Below are 20,616 nucleotides of genomic sequence, written 5' to 3' on the forward strand. Positions count from 1 at the left end.
CAGCCGGCGGCGGGACAGGCGGGCGCCTCCACCAATTGGAGGCAGTGAGGGTGGGGCTTGCCCCCCACGAGGGCGCCGCGGTGGAGCGGTGGGGAGCGGCGGACGGCGGCAGGTGCGGGACCGGGAACGGGACCGGGACGGGGAGGGCACGGCGGATATCGCGGTGGGGGCGGTGATGGGGGCGGCGATGGGGATGATGGAGCTGGGCACGGCCGCGGGCTCAACTACGGTGAGGCCACGCCGCCACACGCCCGTCTCCGGTGCCCCGGTAAAATCTGGCTGATAGCCCGAGAGCGGCGGTTCGTAGCCCGAGTACCCCATTTCGCGGAGGAGCAGTGCGATCGCCGTCCCGGGCATTCTCCAACGGTGCCGGGTGGTCTCGGGGCGGCGGGCGCAGGCGCGGGCCCGGCGGTGCCCGCCGGAACGGGGCGGTTGCGCCGTTGTGGTCCCCAGCCAGGCAAGAGCATCCCGCAATCAGTGCCCCGGCTGCTGCGGCCCGGTGACGCTGCAGCGGGGAGACGCAGCACTCAAAGCCCGGTAACGCACAAACCAGGAGGCAGGAGCACGGAAGTGTTTGGGCTTTACCCCGCAGCATCATCCCGGTTTCTAATCCCGGCCCCGCTGCGCGCGGCGGAGCCAAAGCACCGCGTTTTGTGCACGAGACAGCGGCTTCGTTAACCGAAATGGCACGCGGGGCTGTTGGGAGCGAGGACCGGCTCCCGAGCCCTGCTAAGAGCTTCTTGTCCCCCAGCAGCCGCTGCCACCGTTCCCTGTGAGCATCCTTCTTCAGACCGGGGCTTCCTTCGGCTCCGGGCTCCCATCAGTCCCCACTCCTTGGGGCAGTTTGCCATGTAGCAGGGAGCCTGCTCAGCTGGGACACCGAGCTGCCGCGGCTAACGGAGGCATTCCAGGCTGTTGGCATGGGCACCTGGCCTGGCAAAAGACGCTCAGTCGAACAGAGCCGTAGCCCTCACCACTGGCACCTAGACTGGCCTTTCATGGGGAAGGCACCCAGCCAGCTGCCAAAATCCAGGGGCTTCTTCCAAAAGCATCACTGGGAGCCACAGTGCTGTGCCATGGGGCAGTGCCAGGGCAGATAATGCATCTCTATCCGTGCTGAACACACGCAGTGCTTTTCTGGCCTGTTAACTGGGAACGCCTCTGCTCGCGGCTGCTAATGGGAGATACTCAAGAGCTGCTGCTTTAATGATTATTTATTATTGCTATTTAATGAGGAGGGTGGCAGGGCTGCCCATCACTCTCAGCGTGGGGGTCGGTGGGTCAGATGCATGGCAGAGCAAGAGCAGAACTTGGTGTGCAGTTTCCACCATCTGCTGTGCCAGTTCTGGGGAGTGCTCCCCAAACGGGACAGGGCCTATGGCCTTCCCTGCCTGTCGCTGCTGTGGCATGGAAGGTGGGCAGCCTGCTGGAGTCACCCTACCAGGCAGTGCTGAGAGGGTCCCCATCAGTGTGGGAATTGTTTGGAGCAGGCGGCAAGACGGCTGTGCCAGGAGGGCAGGGGATGCTGCCATGCGGCAGAGCAGGATGTGTCACATGGAGACCGACTGGCACAAGAGCTGTGGCACACTCCCTGACCCCTTGTGCTGCCTTGGCCTCGGCTCTTCATGCCCAGTCCGGCTGTGTTGGTGCTGTTATCACTCCAGGATCATGGTGCTGTGCTTCTGCCAGCAACCAGCATGCTCCAGTTACCAAGGTGTCCCCAAGCCACACGCTCTGGGGTGGGGTTGTGGCCCAAGATGGCAAAAAGGCACTGAGAAGGAGCAGTTGGCACACACAGAGGAGGATGGGTGGCCGGCCAGCTGGGGGGACACGGCGGATGGGCTGCCCTCGCAGCACCATCTGGGGCTGCCCTGGATTTATCCCTTAGGGAAAACACCCGGCACGGCGTTTCCACCACGGAAATGCCCAGCAGCCACCGGACCAGCCTCCCCTCGCCGGCGGCGGGTGGCAGCCTCTCGCTCGCCCACGCGTGCTGCCGGTGGTGGGCTGTGGCACCGACACGGTTAAGGCACCGGCAGGATCGGGGCGCCGGGCTGCACGCCACGGCACACGCCACGGCTGCTCGGAGCCAAAGTTGCCGAGTCAGGATGTAAGAGCGGCAGGGACGCGGCTCTGCAGCATCCCTGGGTGCTGCTGCATCCCGGGGCGCGGAGCACTCGGCCGTTCCCGGGGACGGAGCTGGAATGGGGTAGGAACTGGCACCCGCTGTGTTTGTCACAGCTGCTCCGCATTGGCACCGGCACCGGCGCCGCTTCCTGGAGCCTGCATTGCTGCCAGCTGGGGCTCATCTCATTTTTTCTGCCTCCTGACTGCACATCGGCGTTCCAGCACCGGAGCTAGGTGAGTGCGGTGCTGGGGCGGCCAGTGCCGTGGATGGTGGCTCAGCCGTGCCTGGCTGGCAGCCCTGGCACGTCGGGGAGGCTGCCCAGCGGATGTCTGGGGAAGGGGCATACACTGGTGCTGCACACCAAGGAGCCGCGGGTGCTCGGTGGCCTGATGGAGCCTCTTAGTTGGGCGCTGGTGTACGTGACGGCAGAGCGGGACTGGCCCTGTCTGTGTGCGGCTTTGGGCTGTGTCATTGGCTCCAGCAGCCGAACGGTGCCGGTGCCAGCGCTCCGGCGCGCCCGGCACCATCACGGGCAGCTTCACGTGTCGCAGCTCCCTCCCCGCCGCCAGCCTTGCTCCTTGAGGGAATCGCTGGCCAGTAAACAGCCCCGAGCCCACCGGCCGCGGTCGGAATGGTACCGCTCCGCGGTGCCAGACTGGGGGATGCCAGGCTGGGGACTGAACGCTGCTCTGCAGCAACAGCGGCTTCCCCGGGCAGAGGGAAGGGGCAGGGCTGCTGCTCTGCGGATCCCTGCAGCGCCGGGGCTGCGGCGGGGGGTGCACGGGACACAGAGGTGACGGCAGGAGGTGACAAGGCTGCAAGGCAGAGCCGGGCAGCGTGAGTAATGGCGCTGAAGTCACCTTCCCCGTGGCGTGGTGGGGGCATTTGCTGAAAAGCTGGTTCAAAAGGGGTAGAAATAACAGGGGGTGGGGGCCCAGCATGAAGGGATGCTGGCTGCTGTGTCCCCTGCATCCCGCACCAGAGCAGATGGGAGGGAAACTGGGGTGCCTGGGGTGGGGGTCCTGCAGCTCCCCCCGACCCAGTGCCTCACCCTTGCAGGGTCAGGCTCAGCAGTGGGCACTTTGCCCCCAGATTCACATTAATGCTGTGTCTGCTTGCTTGCGCCAACCACAGCGTTTGGGGGGGCTGCAATCTGCAGGACGCACACACCCTCCCCCCTCCCGAGGCTGGGCCAGCAGAGCTTTAGCTTCCAGGGGCTTCCCACCCAAGAATCCCCCCAGTATCCCAGCGCCCATCCTCTCCTACCCCGCTGTGCTGGCCGGGGATGGGGCCGGCTTGTGGGGCAGCCTTGTGCCTGGGTGCCAGGAGCATCCCAAAGTCCCGAGGACTTTTCTTCCCTTTCCAAGCGTTGCCCTGCAGAAACTCCTGCGGGCGGAGGCTCGCAGTGGAGTTTGCTGTGAGGAAGCTGAAGGTGCAGGAGTGGGCTGTGGGCAGCACCAAGCTTCTGGCACAGAGAGGAACGGGGTTTTGGCAGCACTTTTATCTCGGGGGGCGCAGAGGGGTGGGTTGGTCCCTGGATCCAAGATGTCCCAGGTCCTCAGGGCACGGAGCTCTGCACCGTGTGCCAACGGTCTGGCATCGCTTCCCGGCAAAGTTCCTCCAGTGCCGCTGGAGACTTGCCAGCCACCGCGCTCGTTCCCCCCCCAGCATCGCCCCAAGGTGACAGATGAGGGTCCCGCTGAAGGTTGCAGAGCGCTGAGCTCATCGCAGCGCTGAGCTCATCCGCCACAGACCCCAGGATGTGTAAAGAGCCGGTGCCAAGCCCTGCAGTCGCTGTGTGTCCCAGTTGGCAGCACGGGCATGGACAAAGCTGTGCTGGGGCTGGGGGCCGGCTGTCTCTCCTGCACCGTCCCCCATCTCAGCCCAGCTTCATTATCCTGCCGCTGAGTGACGCTGAGCGGGCATGGAGCAGCTTGCAGAAGCGTGCAAGACAGAGCCAGGGACAGTGGCTGCCCTTGACCCGCTGTGAAGGTGACACGAGCAGCCCCTGGGAGAAGCCGGGGGACTTGGGAGGGGCTCCGTCAGGTCCTGCTGGGGGGTGCAGGGCTGAGGGAGCAGCTCCCTTCTGTCCTCCAAAACAAACCCGGCTTTACTGAGTCCGATCTCCATCTCCTGCCTGGCTGCGGCCAAGGGGAGCAGCAGTTCTGCAGTGCTCAGGGGCTCTGTTCTGGGGCCGCACTTCGGGGCCGCAGCGGGGCTGGGGGCTGCGCTGGGCGGGCAGGCGGCTCCGCGGGGATGGGCTCGGCTGCCGCAGCCGCTGCCATTGGGCCGCGTGGGCTGCAGGGGATGCGCCGGGATGCAGGCACGCGGTCCGGGATGCTGGCGGGATGCGGGATGCAGGTGTACCAGCCCAGGATGCTGGAGGGATGCAGGGTGCAGGAGGGATGCGGGATGCAGGCATGTCCTGGTGGGATACAGACGGGAAAGGCTGCGCGGGCACTCTCTGCTGGGATGCAGGAAGGAGGGAGAGGCTGGAGGGATACAGGAGGAATGCAGGGTGCTGGAGGAATGCAGGGTGCAGACACACACTGCTGGGATGCAGGAGAATGCTGGAGGAATGCCTGAGGGATGCGGGGTGCAGGGAGGGATGCGGAATGCAGACAGACCAGGCCAGGATGCAGGCACACTGTGCTGGGTTGCAGGAAGGCTGCAGGATGTGGGAGGGATGCAGGACACAGGCATGCCCTGCGGGCGAGATGCAGGATGTGGGCACGCCGTGCCAGGATGCAGGCAAGATGTGTGCCAGGGCAGAATCACAGTGTGCAAGGCAATGGTCCCACTGTGCCCAGGGCAGCCAGGGAAGGAGCCCAGAGATGTCTCAGTCCCCGACTGGGTGAAAAAGCAGCTCGTGACTTGTGACATAAAGATGAGGGCAGGGAGGATGTAGGGTGCCAGGGGCTGAGCCCCTCTGTCCCTCCAAACTCCCGCACCTCCATGGGCTGTGGGAAAAGTCAAACTCCCTGAGCTTCAGGGAGTCCCTTGCAGAGGAACCCTCTGGGAGCTGCTTTAGTGTTAAACACCAGCAACGTGTTTCATTTTCCAGGCCACGCTACTGATTTCCTGATTGGTTGTAAGGCCTCCCCGGCATGGGTCAGTGCCTCACTGCCGCAGCTGGGCTGCCCCATGGCATGCCCTGCTCGCTTCCTGTGGGCAGCCAGGTGGGCAGAGACGGGCAGCCAGGCAGGCAGTGAGGCAGGCAGCAAGCAGCCCCACTCTGACAGTCCTGAGAGCCCCAGAATTTGGGGGAGAGCAACAAAACTGGGGAGCCGGCAGCACGGGGCAGGATGGGTTTGGGAGTGGCAGTGAGTCAGGGTGAGCTCTGGGGCTGGCAGGGTTGATGTGCTCTGTCTGCTACTGTCCATGCTGCTGCCTGTGCCACTGCCACTGAGCCATCCGGCTCAGCGCTTCTACAACAGGAAGTGCCGTCATGTGCATGCCCCAAAAAACGCCGTTTCTTCCTCTTTTTCTTCCTCTCTTTCCCCTGTGGCAGGGGTGAGGCAGCGAGCGGCTCCGGGGAGCCCAGGCTGGCTCCATGTATCCCGAATCCACCACTGACTCCCCGGCGCGACTCTCGCTGCGGCAGACGGGCTCCCCAGGGATGATTTACAGGTAAGGGCAGGGGGCGGCGCCGGGGGGCTTCAAATCAGGGCCACAGCACCCCAGAAACCAGCCCCGCACGCCTTGTGCAGAAAACCTCTAGGACCACACCAAAACAGGCACCAGCAGCAGCGTTTGGGGGCTGATGCCTGTTGTGGGTACCCTGGGGCAGCATGCTAGTGCCCACCACACGGTGCCCCTGCAGTGTGGCACGGGTGACACCCCTGACTCTTCCCGTGGCTGCCAGCTGTGCCCCTCGGTCCTGCTCCACCTTTCTAATGGGGTTTGTGGCATCTTTCTTCTTTCTTCCCTTTGCTGTCGGAAGTGCGAGATACGGGAGCCCCAAGCGCCAGCTCCAGTTCTACAGGTAACCCTCCCCCCTCCCCAAAATACCCCCGCGGGCAGCAGGCGTGGCCCTTGCCCGTGCCCTCGGCGCTGCCAGCATGGCACCGCGTCCTCGCCTGCTTGTGGGTTCAGCAGCGTGGTGTGGGGACCCGACGTGCGTGCCTGGGTATGTGGGGACCATCCTCATCGTGCTCCCCAAGCAGCAGAGTGTGGCCAGAGTGTGGCCAGAGCGTGGCCAGAGTGTGGCTGGAGGGCTGCCGTGGTGCCCCCGGTGTGGGGGCGTGGGGCTCGGCTCCGGGGAAGCACCCCGCACCGGTGCTGCACCAGGAGGAGCTGCTGGCTCTTCCCCCGGGAAGCCGCAGGAGCGCAGCCAGCTGCTCCCCAGCCCTATCCATTAAGCGTTAAGTGGTTCCGAGGCAACACTTCCCGGCCCCGCCGCGCTCTTACCGGCTGGAGCAGGCACTTCTGCCTGCGCCCCGTGCCAGCAGCCGTGCCACTGCTCCCAGGGCTGCAACAGCCCAGTGCAGCTGTCAGGAGGCAGGGGACAAGGGCTGTCCCCTAAGGGAGCCATGGCTTCCCCACTCCATCCCTGGGCACAGCAGGTAGAGGAGAGGCTGGCCGGTGCTGGGATGGCTGGGTGGCACTGCCAGCCTGCTTGTCCCGGTGATGTGCCACCATTGGTGCCGCCAAGCCTGTGCATCGTGAGTTTCGGCTGCCAAACCAGCCAGGCACCTGAACCGCTGGGCACATCTCGTATGAATGGCTCCTGAGGTCAACAGGCAGCAGCCAGTGTGCCCATGGGCCAGTGGCAGCTGTTGCCCAGCCCTGTTTTGGGTCTCCTGTCCAGAGGAGCCCATGATTAGGTCCTGCCACAGCCCAGCTCTGACCTTGCCACCATAGGGAGCCGAATCTGCACCCCGGTGGCCGCAGCTGTCCCCACCAGGCTGTGTGGCGATGGCGCAGGAGCTGTGCCCGCAGGGCGCGGGGCGGTGGCAGGCGGAGGCCGTGCTGGCAGCGCTGGCACGGCAGTGGCACATCCCCGGGCTTTTAGCGAAGCAGCCATGAATAATTTAGGGCTCTTCACCAGGAAGAAAATCCCCTAATAGGGCTAATGGAGTGCGGTGAGAACGCTGGGCTCTGGGGGGGCCCTCGCCGCCGCCAATGGCTTTTGGACGCTGAGCTCTGACACTCCCTTCACGCAAACCCCCCCGGCCCCGGCTCTTAAAGCTGCCCCGGGGCAGCCCAGCTGCCCAGAGCGTCCCCGGCACGCGGGTGAGTCGGGGCTGGCCGTGAGCAGGGACGGGCACCGGCAGTGGCACGGGCAGCGGGGGGCGGGGGGGGGGTTTCTGTGTGGGGTGGATTTGGTGGCTCGGGGTTCAGGGGAGGTTTTGGGTCTGGTTTTGCGGTCTCTCTGGTTTTAGGGAGGCTGTCGGTTGTCAACAAGTTCCCAGCTTTGCCAGCCGAGTTGGGCAGAAGCCTTTCTGAGCAGCCACCCCGCACCCCCGGCTGTCGCCCACTTGTTGTGCCTGTGACGCGCCCATGGTCCCCTGTCACCCCGCAGAGCCTGGGTGCTGTCCCCACCCCAGCAAATGGCCTCTCCCGCTTGGGCTCGGCGCTGCTCCGGCTCTGGCAGCTCCCGCAGCCCCAGGGCTCTCGTCCCTCTGCCCGCGCCGGGATTTCTGCTCACCAGCAGCCTGTCGGTGGTGCTGCTGCCCCTGCGCTCTCCCTGCTGCCCCTGCGCTCTCCCTGCTGCCCTGCCTCGGGACTCAGCTCACTACCGGGGAGGTATCGGAACGTGGCGGCCGCTGGATCCTTGCCCTGCTCCCCAAAACAGCAGACCAACCCCCGGCTCCTCTTGCTGCAGCCCTTTCATTGCAGCATGGTGAAGCCGCAGAGCAGCGCTGCAGCCAGCTTGGACTTTTCCTGGCTGATGTTGGGCAAGGGGATCCCACCGGGGCAAAGGGACCCCAGCAGGGACAAGGGGGTCCCACTGGGGATATGAAGATCGCACGGTGGGTGCTGCACCCATGCCTGGTAGGAGCCACTGACACTGTGAAGGGCTGGTGCTGGTGGTGCCGGCTCCAAGCTCTGGTTTTGAGGCGCAGCAAGAAGCAGATGCTGGTGGCCAGGGCTGGGTTTGGCTTTGCCAAAGCAGAGGGTCCCCTTTCCGTGTTCCCCTGCATTCCCAAATCCTTACTGCAGAGAGCGGGAGGGTCTCTGGCAGTGCTGGCATCACAGGAGCCCCCCAGGGCTTCAGTCACCCCTTGCCAGCAGCTACTCTGCATCTCCTGGGCTTTCTCCTTTTCCTTAAGGTCACACCTCAGTGGGAGATGCACTCTGCCTCTGGCTCCTGCTGCTGTGAATTTGAGCTTCACAGGGAAAGAGAAAACCACCGCTGGGAGCCTGACGCCAGCGCAGCCTGGGCTCGGTGTGCTCCCAGCAGTCGCCTCGGCACCAGTGCCGCGGGTTTGGCCCCGGTCCCTGCTCCCCTCAGACACTGTGTGAGGGGAGTGCAGAGAGCAGCAGGGAGATCAGTGCCAATGCCACCACTGATGAGGTCACAGACTCAGAGGCACTGGGGACCTCCAGCTGTGCCAGGCTGTTTTCTGTGGCCGTTTCCAGCTGCAAGGTCGCTGCCATGGCTGCAGGGAAGGTGTTGGTTGGCAATGTGAGCTACGGCACCCTGCAGGCACAGCAGCCACCAGTGAGTACCTGGCACCCATGGCCCCTCCGTGGATGCCCACCCCCCTGGGGAGCCCCGTGGGGCTGTCATTCCCATCCTGGCCTCTCCCACCCGCTGGCATGTGGTGCCAGATTCTCACCGGCACCTTGCCCTCCCTCAGCTGCCTCCTGAGGCCCACCACAACCCTCACAGGGATGCACACCGGTGGCAGGCCAGCTGGTGCAAGCTGGCAGCACAGACCAGGCCCATGCCAGGCTGCAGCAGCTCGCCAGGCTTAGGGTGGCTGTGGTGGTCACCCACCACAGTCCCAGCTGCCCATCACTGCCCGACCACGGGCAGTGCGGCATCCCTTCCCTGCTGCACTGCTGCCATTGCCCTGCCTTTGCTCTTCGGCTCCCCGACCGCAGCTTTGCTCTGCTGAAGCGATGGCTTTGCCAGGATCCTGCTCTCCCCTCCCTGCGCCGCAGACCCGCCGCAGGTCAGGCCCTTGCAAGGGCTGGTGCCACCACTCAGGTGGCATGGCACGGGTGTGGGCATGGCTCTTCCACGAGTGCCGGTGGAGCCTGGCGGGACGCTCTCCCAGCTCTCTCCGTAGCATTGCTGAGGGGTCGTTCCCGGCGGCAGAGCCCGGGCCGGGGCGGCAGGATGCTCTCCATGACGTACAGCGAGAGCCTGCGCAGCGTGGCCAGCCGGCACCCCCCGGAGTGGGGGCTGCTGCCGGCCCCCCGCCCGGCCGACGGGCTGGAACTGCGGCGGCTGCGGGACGTGCGGGCGGCAGCGCGGGCGAAGACGCTGGAGGAGTTCCTGCGGATGCATGGACTGTCCCTGGCCGACAGCACCGCCCGCACCACCGGCATGAAGTACAGGTGAGGCAGCGCCGGAGCCGGCGGGGCGGGCGGCGTGGTGAGGGCCAAGCGTGCCCAGCCTGGGAGGTGTGGCTGGAGCAGGAGGTGCTGCTTGCCGCTCGTCTTGCACCCGTCGGGGATCGCCTGCGGTTCGCCGGGTGCCCTGCGCTGCGCCGAGGTCAGGAGGAGCCGGGTCCGTGGGGATCTCGTGTGTGGGAGAGGCTGCGGTGGGCCGGGCTGCGGCCTCTTGGCTGCTCGATGATCTTGGAGCTTCTTGCTTGGCTTTCCTCCCTCGGTGCTCAGGCCTCTGGAGCCTTGGGGGCACCTTACCTGTGCCGTTCTGACGCGGGGGTGCCGAGCTGGCACGCCGTGAATTCTGCATCTGGGACTCGGCCACAGCGTGGGGTGTGCCGGGAGTTCACCCAACTCCTGTCCTTCTCATCACTCACCCGTGCGGGCAGGACATGCCAGGCAGCCGGAGAGTCGGCTGCAGCTCCTCAGAGGGCATGAGGCTGATTCTTCCAGCACATCCTTTCCCACTCCCCCTGCACTGCAGGTGAGCAAGGGGGCATGGGACTGGGCACCTCTGATAAGTCGTCTACAGCTGAGGTCGTCAGGGCAGGGGACAGCAGCTGCTCCCCCTGCGACAATGCTGGGGGCCTCTCACCCCACTGCAGCAAAGCCCCTAGGGGACTGCAGCTCTGCCGCTTGCTGCCGTGCCGTGCCATGCCGTGCCACACCGCGGCACAGCGGGTCAGGTTCTGCTCAGCTCACAATGACAGAGGTAACATTTACACAGCGTCGAGAGCCCATCAAATATTCATGGGGTGGTTATTTATTGATGGGCAGAGGCTGGCGCAAGCCACGCCGGTGCTGCCCTTCTGGGCAGATGCCCACTGCCCCCAAATCTCTGGGCGTTCTCCTCAGGGAGCTGCCGATGTCTGCCGCGTCCCCCCCGGTGGAGGGCTGGCGCTGGCACCGGTGGGATTACGCAGCTAAGGAGCTTTGCGGGAGCGGGAAGCGGTGGAGATTACAAAGCTCCTCATTAGATCGGAGCCAGCCGCGTGTGATTTCCCCTGCAAGTGAAGCCCCAGCCCCGCTCCTTGCCCCTCCCCTAGGGGGGCACAGCTGGGGTGGGCAAGCAGCGCATGGCCCGGCCAGAATCGGTGCCGCAGGACCAGCCGGCTTGTGCCCCCCACCCCTCTTTGGCGGGAGGTGTGGGCAGGGGTTTGCCTCGGCCCCCGGTGTTTGAGCTGAGTGTAACTGGGGGGATGCGCCGCTGGGCCCCCGAGGCAGCTGGCCCAGCTCTGGCAAACCGCGGGGCTAACACCCAGAGCACGGCTCCGGATGGAAGGGTTTGTTTCGGACTCACACCCACCCAGGAGAAGGGCGTTGTGCCAAGGGAGAGCAGCGGCCCTGTCACCCCAAGCTGGGGCCGGGCGCATTGCCCGCGGTGGGGGCATCCGCGGTGGAGCTCCTCCTCCTTCCCCCCACCTGCCCGGGTGCTGCTCAGTTGCTCGCTTCCTGAGCTCATCAAATATTGAGGGCAGGAGGGTTGCCGGGAGCAGCTTCGCGCCCGCCGCCTCGCAGCCCCCCGCGTCACGTTGGCGGCGTGCGGGAGGAGCTCCCGCCTGGCTCGGGGCGCCGGCTAAATTTAGGCAGCTGGAGCGGCTGCCCGCCGGAGCAGCATGCAGGTCTCCTTTGTGTGCTCCGAGCACAGCATCAAGAGCCGGAGCGCGGAGGACCGGCTGAACCGACAGAATGCCGGCAGCCCCAGCCTGGGCACCCGCGGCAAGTTCCGAGCCGTGGCCATGGTGGCTCGGAGCCTGGGGCAGCTCTCGGTGCAGAACGCCCCCTCCTCCAGCGAGTCCAGCGTCAAGCAGCCGGGGATGAAATACCGGTAGGAAACGGGATCCGCTGCCTGCTCGGCTGCTTTCTCTGCCCTTCACCAAGCTCGGGGCGGTGGCAGGGCCTGGGGGGGCCCTGATCCTTGGCTCACGTCCTGCTCTGTGGGTTTCGGGCGCTCAAAGTGCTGACCGTGCGCCTCCGTCGCCTTCCTCACTGCTCACTCCTGTCCCCTCGCCGGGCGGCTTTGAGCCAGCCTCCTGCAAAAGCAGCGGGTTGGGGCAGGAAAGGCACCCCAAATTTGGGGGAGATCAAAAGGATCCCCGGCGCCTGCTGAGCCGCGCCGGCTGCCGAGCCGGGGGGGTCGGGGAGTCGTGGCATGCGTTAATCCGCGGGCTGCTATGACATCGCTCCGGTGCCGCCGGGGACTCGCCACCCTGCACAGCGTGCACGAAGCTGTAGCCAGGGGTCGGCCCTCAGCTGGCCACAGTCGGCCTGGAAACGAACGAGGGCAGCTAGGACACGTTGTGTCCCCCAAGCTGGCACCCACTGGGTTAACATACTCCACATCCCTGGCACTAGAGCAGAGCTCTGAGGGCTTCCCCCCGCCCCAAGATGAGTGTTAGCTCAGGCATGGGGCTGGGGGGATCCCCCCTCCGTGAGCGTGCGCCCAAGCGCCGGGATGGGGGTTCCCCCCCCCGAGATGAACAACGCACGCCACGGTCCAGCTGCCAGCCGCTGCGTGCCCTCGCTGCAGCCCAGCTGTGCCTGGCATTAGGCAGAAAGCGCATCAGGCCGCCCGAGCATGGGGATGGCTCCAGCCGTCACCCACCATCAGTGTCCAGAGCAGCAGAGTGCCCTTGCCTGGGCACTGGGGAGGGGCTTGGGGTGGCCCCGTCTGGCTCTTGAACTCCAAATCCTTATGGCAGTGCTGCTGGGGACACGCATGGTGACATCCTCCAAGCTCAGCACCCCGTGGTCACGTCCCCGTCCACAGGAGCAGCACCCCAGGGTCCACCTAATACCAAGCAGCGGGTGGCCAGCTCCAGGATCCCTGCTGGCAACTGGGGGGGGAGACATTGCTGGTGGGGCTGCTCTGTGCAAAGGGGTAGGAAAGCCATGGCACAGTGCCAGGGGGTGCTTGGCCTCTCCTGCTATCTGCCAGCATCCCCGTTGGGCAGCCAGTCAACACACTTCCAGTCAGGAAAGCTGGGAGCAGCAATGTGCCCAGGAGGACCCCTGTGATGCCCGTGTAGCCTGGAAAGGCCAGGATGGGACTGGGGGCCACCACGACCCCCCCAGCATGGTGGGCTTGAGTCACCACCAGCCCATGGCCAGGGTCTCTCCCCACCCTGAACGTAAAGCAGGGCTGAGGGCAGCCCCCGCACCTCCTGGTGCTAGGCATTAAGGCAGCAGCACGGCAGGACGGTGCCCCGGCTCGGCTCAGCCCTCGGCTCACCGTGGCTGCTCCCTGCCCGGCTCCCTGTGCCCATGCCGGCGGTGGCGGTGCCTGCCGGTTGCTACGCGACACGGGCGCGGGCGAGCTGCCGGCTCACCTACACTTTATTTATTTTAACGCTCCTCTCTCCAGCCTTTGTCATCTCCCGGCACAAGCTGGCTCTCCGTCGGCGCGGCGCAGGCGGCTGCCAGCCCGGCCCCCTTCCCCGGAGCTGTGCTCCGGCTCCTTGTGCCAACCAACTTCCCAGGGGTACTCCACTTCTCCCAGACCCTGCTCCGCTGCCCAGCACCTTCTCCCTGTGCCAGCCCTGTGCTCCACCACAGAGAACAGGCACAGCTCATGCCACATGTGGGATACTCCAGGGCTGGCCCCCACTGTGCCAGTCCCACTGTTCCTGCCCCGTCCCCTCACGCTGGCAGCTCTGTCAGGGCATGGGACACCCTTGTCACAGGGAGCAGCACTAACAAGGGCATTGCCCACTGCCTCTCCTGGGTACCCTGCTGGGCACAGCAGTTATTTAGTGTGTGGGGAGTGGCATCGCTGTGCCGGTGCTGGCCATGCCACCGCCAATCAGCTGTGTGCCCAGCCTAGGACGGCTTCGACTCCGCGATGGGGAGACCCTGGCTGCGGGATGCCCCTAGGCACAATGGGGACAGGGACCAGCAGCAGCACGTGGGAATGGCGTCCAGGGGCTTTCTGGTGGCTTTGCTAACAGCTCTCTGTCTTCCAGGAACCTGGGCAAGTCCGGGCTGCGAGTGTCCTGCCTGGGCCTGGGTAAGTGCCAGGCTTTGCCATGCCCCCTCCGTCCCGCGGCTGCCACTCCGGCAATGCTTTGCCAAGGGAAGGGCAGGAAAGGGTTTCCCCAGGCCCTGCGGCGGCCTTGAGACGCAGCCCAGAAGCTGTCAAATTCATTTCCCCTTTTCACCTCCTGAGTAATGGGAAGTGACCAGGCTGTGCTGGGAGCACCGTGCCGCACGCGGCCAGGCCAACCACAGCACGCCAGGGCTGTGCCAGGGGAGTGGGGCGGGCGGCCGTGGGCCAGGGGAGCGGCGGCTGGGTGCTCCCCACTCTCACCACGCGTTCACCCTCTCCCCTGCAGGGACATGGGTGACGTTTGGAGGGCAAATCACAGACGAGGTAAGGGTTGTGCCCTGAGGGGATGGTGCCAGCAGAGCCATGGGCCTTGGCCTCGGTGCCCGTGGTCTGCTGGAGCTCAGCAGCACGCAGCGCTCAGCCACCTTCACCGCCCCCCGCTGTCCCCTCGCAGATGGCAGAGCAGTTGATGACTTTAGCCTACGACAATGGCATTAATCTCTTCGACACGGCAGAAGTCTACGCTGCTGGCAAGTAGGTGCCCAGCTTTGGTGGCAGCACATGGGGCCTCCCCCTGTACCCCAGCCTCTGGCACTTCTGAGCTGGGAGTCTCCCAGGATGGGGCAGCCAGTGCTGCCTCTTGTGGGTGATGGCTGTGGTGCCTGTGCCATACGGGCATAAGCATGCACTCTTCCTGGCATGGTGAGCCACAGCTGCCAGGGACCAGGGCCATTCCTGCTGGTGGCTTCTGCTCCCTGTGGCTGCAGAAGGTCAGGTGCCAGCATCTTACATCCCCTTACCTTGTAGGGCCGAGGTGGTGCTGGGGAACATCATCAAGAAGAAGGGGTGGAGGTAAGCTGAGCTTTCATCCAGCGCAGCAAAGTCATCCCTGCGGTGCCCACGGGCTGGGCAAAGCTGTGTGAATGTGGGCAGGGAGCAAGCAGAGCACACAGGGCTTCATGGGTACCACCAGCAGTGACGCTCTGTTTCTCCCTGCAGACGGTCCAGCCTGGTGATCACCACCAAAATCTTCTGGGGAGGAAAGTAGGTAGCATGCCAGCCCCGTGCCGGAGCAGCCAGAGCCTGCTGGGCTCTCACCTACCTTTGCTCTTGCAGGGCCGAGACGGAGAGGGGCCTGTCCCGGAAGCACATCATTGAAGGTAGGGATGCTCGCTGGGCACTGCCAGCCTCAGTGCCAGGCTGTGCCGTAGCTGGCTGGTGGCACGGAGCCTGGCACACCTGATGGTCCTGTTGGTGTGGCAGGCCTGAAGGCATCACTGGAGCGGCTGCAGCTGGAGTATGTGGATGTGGTGTTTGCCAACCGGCCGGACCCCAACACGCCGATGGAAGGTGGGTGCTGCCCCGCGGCACCACGCTCCTCCCTGCTGCCTCTCGTTGGTGTCACGGTTGGTTTGTGCCAGGCTCTTACCTCAAGGGTGTTTCCCCTTCCCAAGCAGAAAGCACTCCTCTGCCACCAGGGTCACCCACAGCAGCTGAACCTCTGCCAGCCCAGCACCAGGACCCTCTCGGGCCATGGTGGGGGCGATTCAGTGGCAGATGGCTGCCCTGTCCCAGCGAGCCACTTGCTCTGCTCCGCCGGCAGCAGCCAACTCTGCTCTCTCTAAATCTCTCTTTTATCACCAGGGGACCTATTTAGTTCCTCCAAGTCCAGGACTTTCATCGTGGAAGGTACTCCCTGCCCGCACGCTGCCGCTGCCCATGTCCCAGTGGCATTTCCTGGGGCAGAAGTTCCCCTCCTTGTGATTTCCATCCTTGTCCTCTGTTCCCTGAGCAAACCCTGCCACCAGCTGCAGAGGCAGTGGCAGCACAAGAACGCCCCCGTCCCTTCAGACCTTCCTGCAGTTCCAGGGGAGGAAAGAGGCTCTCCAGGCCCTTGCCACGGAGCACCACGGCAGGGTCCCCCCTGGCCAGGGCAGCTCTGCACCCCTTGCTCTCCCCACTGCCTGACTGTGGCTGCAGGAGTGCCTTGGCTTGGCCACGGCTCGCATGGCTCAGGGCCGGCTCCCCCGAGGCCCTCGCACAGGGTCTGGGGTTCCCTCCCTCCCCTGGGCCTCAGCACAGGGGCAACGCTTCAGGTCTCCTCCCCTGCAGTGGTGTTGGCGCCGGTACCCCGCGAGGCAAGGGGCTGGTGCCAGGAGCCTTGGGCTGCATCCATATGGGGAGAGCCCTGGCATCACTGGCGGCATGTCAGGGGTGGCCGTGGTCCCCGGCACATCCCGAGTGGCTGCTCCCTCGGTCCCCATCCTGCTCCTCTGAAAGCATCCTCGGGACACAGCGCAGCCCCAGCTCCCACCCCAGCGCTGGGGAGCAGGATGCCAGCCCCCCGCTGCCAGCGCGGACCCCGGCTAACCCCTGCCTGCTGCTCTCCCCTTCCCTCCGGCAGAGACGGTGCGAGCCATGACCCACGTCATCAACCAGGGGATGGCCATGTACTGGGGGACCTCGCGCTGGAGCTCCATGGAGATCATGGTAGGGGCCCGGGGGGCCGGGGCGGCCGCAGCGGAGCGGCCCCGGAGACGCTGATTTAATTAGACAGCAGCTGGCAGCAGCTGAGTGCTTGCAGATGCGCTTGAGCCTTAATTATCTTCCAGGAGGGCTGCTCATGGCTCAGCTGGGGGGGTTAGAGGGGGTCAGCAGGGGGCTCGTGGGGCCAGCAGGGTGCTGAGGGTCTCGCTTCCTCGGCAGGAAGCTTACTCGGTGGCCCGGCAGTTCAACCTGATCCCGCCGATCTGCGAGCAGGCCGAGTACCACATGTTCCAGCGGGAGAAGGTGGAGGTGCAGCTGCCTGAGCTCTTCCACAAGATAGGTATGGGGAGGGGGGGAGCGTCCTGCTAACCCCCCAAAAAGCCCAGCAGGGCACCGTGCATGGCCCTGGGACTGGCCAGGCCCTGTGCCGTGCTCCCCAGGGGAGCTGGAGAGGAGCAGCCTCACCCTCTGCTCTGTCCCCAGGCGTGGGAGCCATGACCTGGTCCCCTCTGGCGTGCGGCATCGTCTCGGGGAAGTACGACGGAGGCATCCCCCCCTACTCCCGCGCCTCGCTGAAGGTGAGCCCAGGGCAGGCTGAGCTGGGGGAGCAGGGCCAGGGGCATCTCAAGGTCCCCAGGAGACCGGCAGGACCTGGGCAGTTGGGGGTGCCCTGACTGCACAAGTTGCTGGCAGAGCCCAGCCCTTTCCTGTGCCCCCCCAGGGATACCAGTGGCTGAAGGACAAGATCCTGAGCGAGGAGGGCCGGCGGCAGCAGGCAAAGCTGAAGGAGCTGCAGGCCATCGCTGAGCGCCTGGGCTGCACCCTGCCCCAGCTTGCCATCGGTGAGGGCACAGGGGCACACTCTGGGGGCACATGGAAGGTGGCTGAGCCATACTCAGTCTCTCCTCTCTGCCCCCAGCCTGGTGCCTGCGCAATGAGGGTGTCAGCTCCGTCTTGCTGGGTGCCTCCAACGCCGACCAGCTGATGGAGAACATCGGAGCAATACAGGTCAGTGCCCACTGGCAGCTGTACCAGGGGAGGCAGAGCCACAGGGAGCAAGCAGCCCCTGCTCACAGGGCTTAGAGAAACACAGAATGGTTTTGGTTGGAAAAGACCTTTCAGGTCATGGAGTCCAGCCCTTAACCCAGCACTGCCAGGGCACCACCACCCCATGGCCCTCAGCACCACAGCTTTGAAACCCCTCCAGGCATGGGTGTTGCTCCACCACTGCCCTGGGCAGCCTGAGCCAGGACCTGGCAATCACTTTGGAAAAGAAATTGTTCCTCATGTCCAACCTAAACCTGTCCTGGGGCAACTTGAGGACACCTCCTCTTCTCCCGTCACCTGTTCCTTGGAAGAGAAGACCAATCACCACCTGGCTCCAGCCTCCTGTCAGGGAGCTGTAGAGCGCAATGAGGTCTCCCCTCAGCTGCTTCTTCTCAAGGCTAAACATCCTTCAGCTCCCTAAGCTGCTCGTCTCCATCCCTGCGCTCCAGACCCTTCCCCAGCTTCATTGCTTTCCTCTGGACCCCCTCCAACACCAAGTCCCGCAGTGCAGGGCATAGGGAAAGGAGGTTGTGAAGCTGGCTGGAAACAGAAATGGGGTTTGCTCCATCTGAAGCTGCGTGGTGGAGATGAAGCTTTGCTGGGCTGGGAGGTGTGGGATGAGCCCGACCCAGGCTCCCCAGAACTGGGTCACTCCGCTGGGGCTTGCAGCAGGGAGGTGGCAGGGCGGAGGCGGCGAGCGCGGCACGGCTGCGTGCCAGCAGCAGGGGCCTGATCCTGACTCCTGGCCCGTCCCCCGCAGGTCCTTCCGAAGCTGTCGTCTTCCATCGTCCACGAGATCGATAGCATCCTGGGCAACAAACCCTACAGCAAGAAGGATTACCGCTCCTAGGCGCGGCCGCGCCGCCCGTCGCTTGCTTTCGCTTTGTGGGAGCAGAGTGGAGAGTGCGGTTGGCACCGCGAGCGCCCAGAGCCCCTGCCCGCGCTGCCCTGGACCCTTGTACTGCTTCCGCCCGAGGGAGGGCCGGCCGGGAGCGGCAGGGCGAGTCCCAGGCCCTACGGCCGCCCCGCTCGCCGCCGCGGGGGCCGCGGGGCCGCCGGCGCGGTGCGGGGCCGGTTGCATGCGTTGCCCCTGCCCGCCGCGGAGGCGCTGGGCACGGGGTAGGAGCGGGAGCTGTACGCCCCCGAGGCCGACAACACGAAGCTGTTCCCCAGCCTGCGCCCTGCAGCCTGCGCTCGGCGCCGCCGCCCGTGGGACTGCCGCGATGGGGGGGGGGGGGAAGGGGCGATGGGGAGCCCGGGCCGAGTTGGGTGGTGGGATGTGCTGGCGGGGGCGAGATGGGTGAGGCAGTGTGCCAGTGTGCGTACAGGGACAGGCAGGGTACGCGTGGGCACACCTGGGTGCCCGTCTGCAAGCAGCTGTGCGGGCAGGCACGCACCCTGCCCCTCCCTGCAGCTGTGTTTACACCCAGAGGCACCCACACAGGCACACAGGGATGTAAATCCCCACAGTCTGTAGGTACACACAGAGCTCAGCTCAGCACTGAGATCCACTTACACCCCCACAGCCCCCTCCAGCCCTGCCAGTCTTCACCCACCCACAGCTATCCCTGCAGAGATGATGTATGGGATGCAGAGGCACACAGCTGGGCACAGGCACAGCTCTGAACCCCCCTGCCGAGCACCAGGGCTGTGCCTGTGCCCATGTACAGGTGGGTACTGTCCAGGCACATACAGTGATGCAGCTAGATCTGCATTTGTATGCAGAGACTGGGGGCTGTTCAGCCTGGAGAAATGAAGGCTCCTGGAAGACCTTACAGTGGCCTTCCAGTGCCTGAAGGAGCCTACAGGAAAGGCAGGAAGGGACTTTTTACAAGGGCTTGTAGTGATAGGACAAGAAGGAGATTGAAGCTGGGAAAGGGGAGATTGATACTGGAGATGAGCAACACATTCGTGACAGTGAGGCTGGGGAGACACTGGCACAGGCTGCCCAGGGAGGCTGTGGATGTCTCCTCCCTGGAGCTGTTCAAGGCCAGGCTGGATGAGGCCTTGATCAACCTGGGCTGGTGAGAGGTGTCCCTGCCCAGGGCAGGGGGTTGGAACTAGATGATCTTCAAGGCCCCTTACAACCCAAGGCAGTCTGTGAGTCTGTGTGTGTGCACAGAGCTGGAGGTGTGCATCCAGAGCCAAGTGCAGCTATCCCACACCCAGCTCCATGCCCCTGTGCGTGAACATAAGCCTGGACAGACCCATGGACAGACACAGACTGGCACCTTCCCTGTGGCTGCAGGCATCTCAGACCTGTGCTCCCCCTGGCAGCTCCCAGCCCCTTGCCCAGGGCTGTAGGTGTGCAGAGCCCTCCCCAGACTCAGCAGCTGATGCCCACCTGCGTCTGCAGACCCTTGCACGTGCTGCTGGAACAGGACAGCAGAGATGTGTGCACACAGGGACCTGTGCACGGTCACTGCGCCCACACATGTGCTGCGAGCCCAGCGGTGCCTGCAGAGCTGTGCAGAGGTGCAGCTCTACATGCAAGAGTCTGCATGCATCCAGGGGAGGCATCGCCACAGACGCCCATGGCACACGCCCGTGTGCCCGTGTCTGCACAGGCTGGTGGGGGGCAGTAGCTGCTACCAGCACCCCCTGGGGCTACCCCAGCACCACTATGCCCCCACCCTTACAGCAGGCGCCCCCCAGCCCCGCGGCTCACACACCCAGTAGGCTCTGCTCATCCTTCCAAAGGGATTTATTAAACCACAGAGAACAGAACCAGGACACACGGAGCACGAGGTGAATGCGGGGGTGCTGCCTACCGCTGCTGCCAGCTGCCAGCGAGGGGGCACCGCCATGGCACAGTCGGTGTCACCACGCTCACAGCATCCCCATCCCGGCCCCAGACATGCCCTCCCTGCTGCCCACATCGCCTCCACCCATGTGCCCCATGCCCGGTGTGCCCAGACCCCTGACCTCGCCATAGCGCTGGAGGCAGTGCCAGGGCTCCCCGCAGCACACGCCAATGCTCCAGGCGGGAGCGGGCAGGGGGGCTCTGGCAGCGGGCAGGCTCTGCAGCGGGGCTGGCAGCAGGCATGCTCAAACACCACGAGGACGCAGGAATGGACTGCATGGGGGTGCCCAGGCGCGGGAGCCAGCTCGGGCCCAGCCGATGGGGCGCTGGGGCACCCGCGGGGCCCCCCTCACACCCCCACGTGCCAACAACACCAGACACAAACACGGCGACTCCACCTCCCCTCCCAGCCCCCCCTCGCCCAGCCAAACCCTTCAAGTCTTCCGTAAGAAAGTGCAAAAAATGTACACGGACAGAGCCCCCCGCGCCAGCCGCCGCGGCCACCGGGGGGCACAGCGGGTGAAGCACACTCAAAGCGGGGGC

The 20,616-nt window shown here is 65.2% G+C and overlaps 1 protein-coding gene across 5 annotated transcripts; it reads left to right on the forward strand.

Annotated features, from left to right (window-relative positions):
- The first annotated feature begins 50 nt into the window (after positions 1-50).
- KCNAB2 (potassium voltage-gated channel subfamily A regulatory beta subunit 2) lies at positions 51-18,437 on the forward strand. 5 transcript variants are annotated; one of them, XM_054175861.1, is made up of 16 exons: positions 51-112; positions 5,640-5,758; positions 6,072-6,113; positions 13,654-13,697; positions 14,023-14,060; positions 14,191-14,270; positions 14,544-14,588; positions 14,736-14,780; positions 14,853-14,896; positions 15,000-15,086; positions 16,141-16,226; positions 16,443-16,563; positions 16,707-16,801; positions 16,945-17,065; positions 17,143-17,231; positions 18,031-18,437. In XM_054175861.1, exons 2-16 carry the CDS (start codon positions 5,682-5,684, stop codon positions 18,118-18,120), a joined length of 1,104 nt encoding a protein of 367 aa, XP_054031836.1. In that variant the 5' UTR covers positions 51-112; positions 5,640-5,681; the 3' UTR covers positions 18,121-18,437. The 5 variants fall into 5 exon arrangements, with proteins under 5 accessions (XP_054031836.1, XP_054031835.1, XP_054031837.1 ...); XM_054175860.1 differs by lacking the exon at positions 51-112 and adding an exon at positions 2,053-2,361; XM_054175862.1 differs by lacking the exons at positions 51-112; positions 6,072-6,113 and adding an exon at positions 2,053-2,361.
- The last annotated feature ends 2,179 nt before the right edge of the window (positions 18,438-20,616 follow it).

The sequence above is a fragment of the Dryobates pubescens genome, chromosome 33 (assembly GCF_014839835.1).
Source record: "Dryobates pubescens isolate bDryPub1 chromosome 33, bDryPub1.pri, whole genome shotgun sequence".
Taxonomy (NCBI): domain Eukaryota; kingdom Metazoa; phylum Chordata; class Aves; order Piciformes; family Picidae; genus Dryobates; species Dryobates pubescens.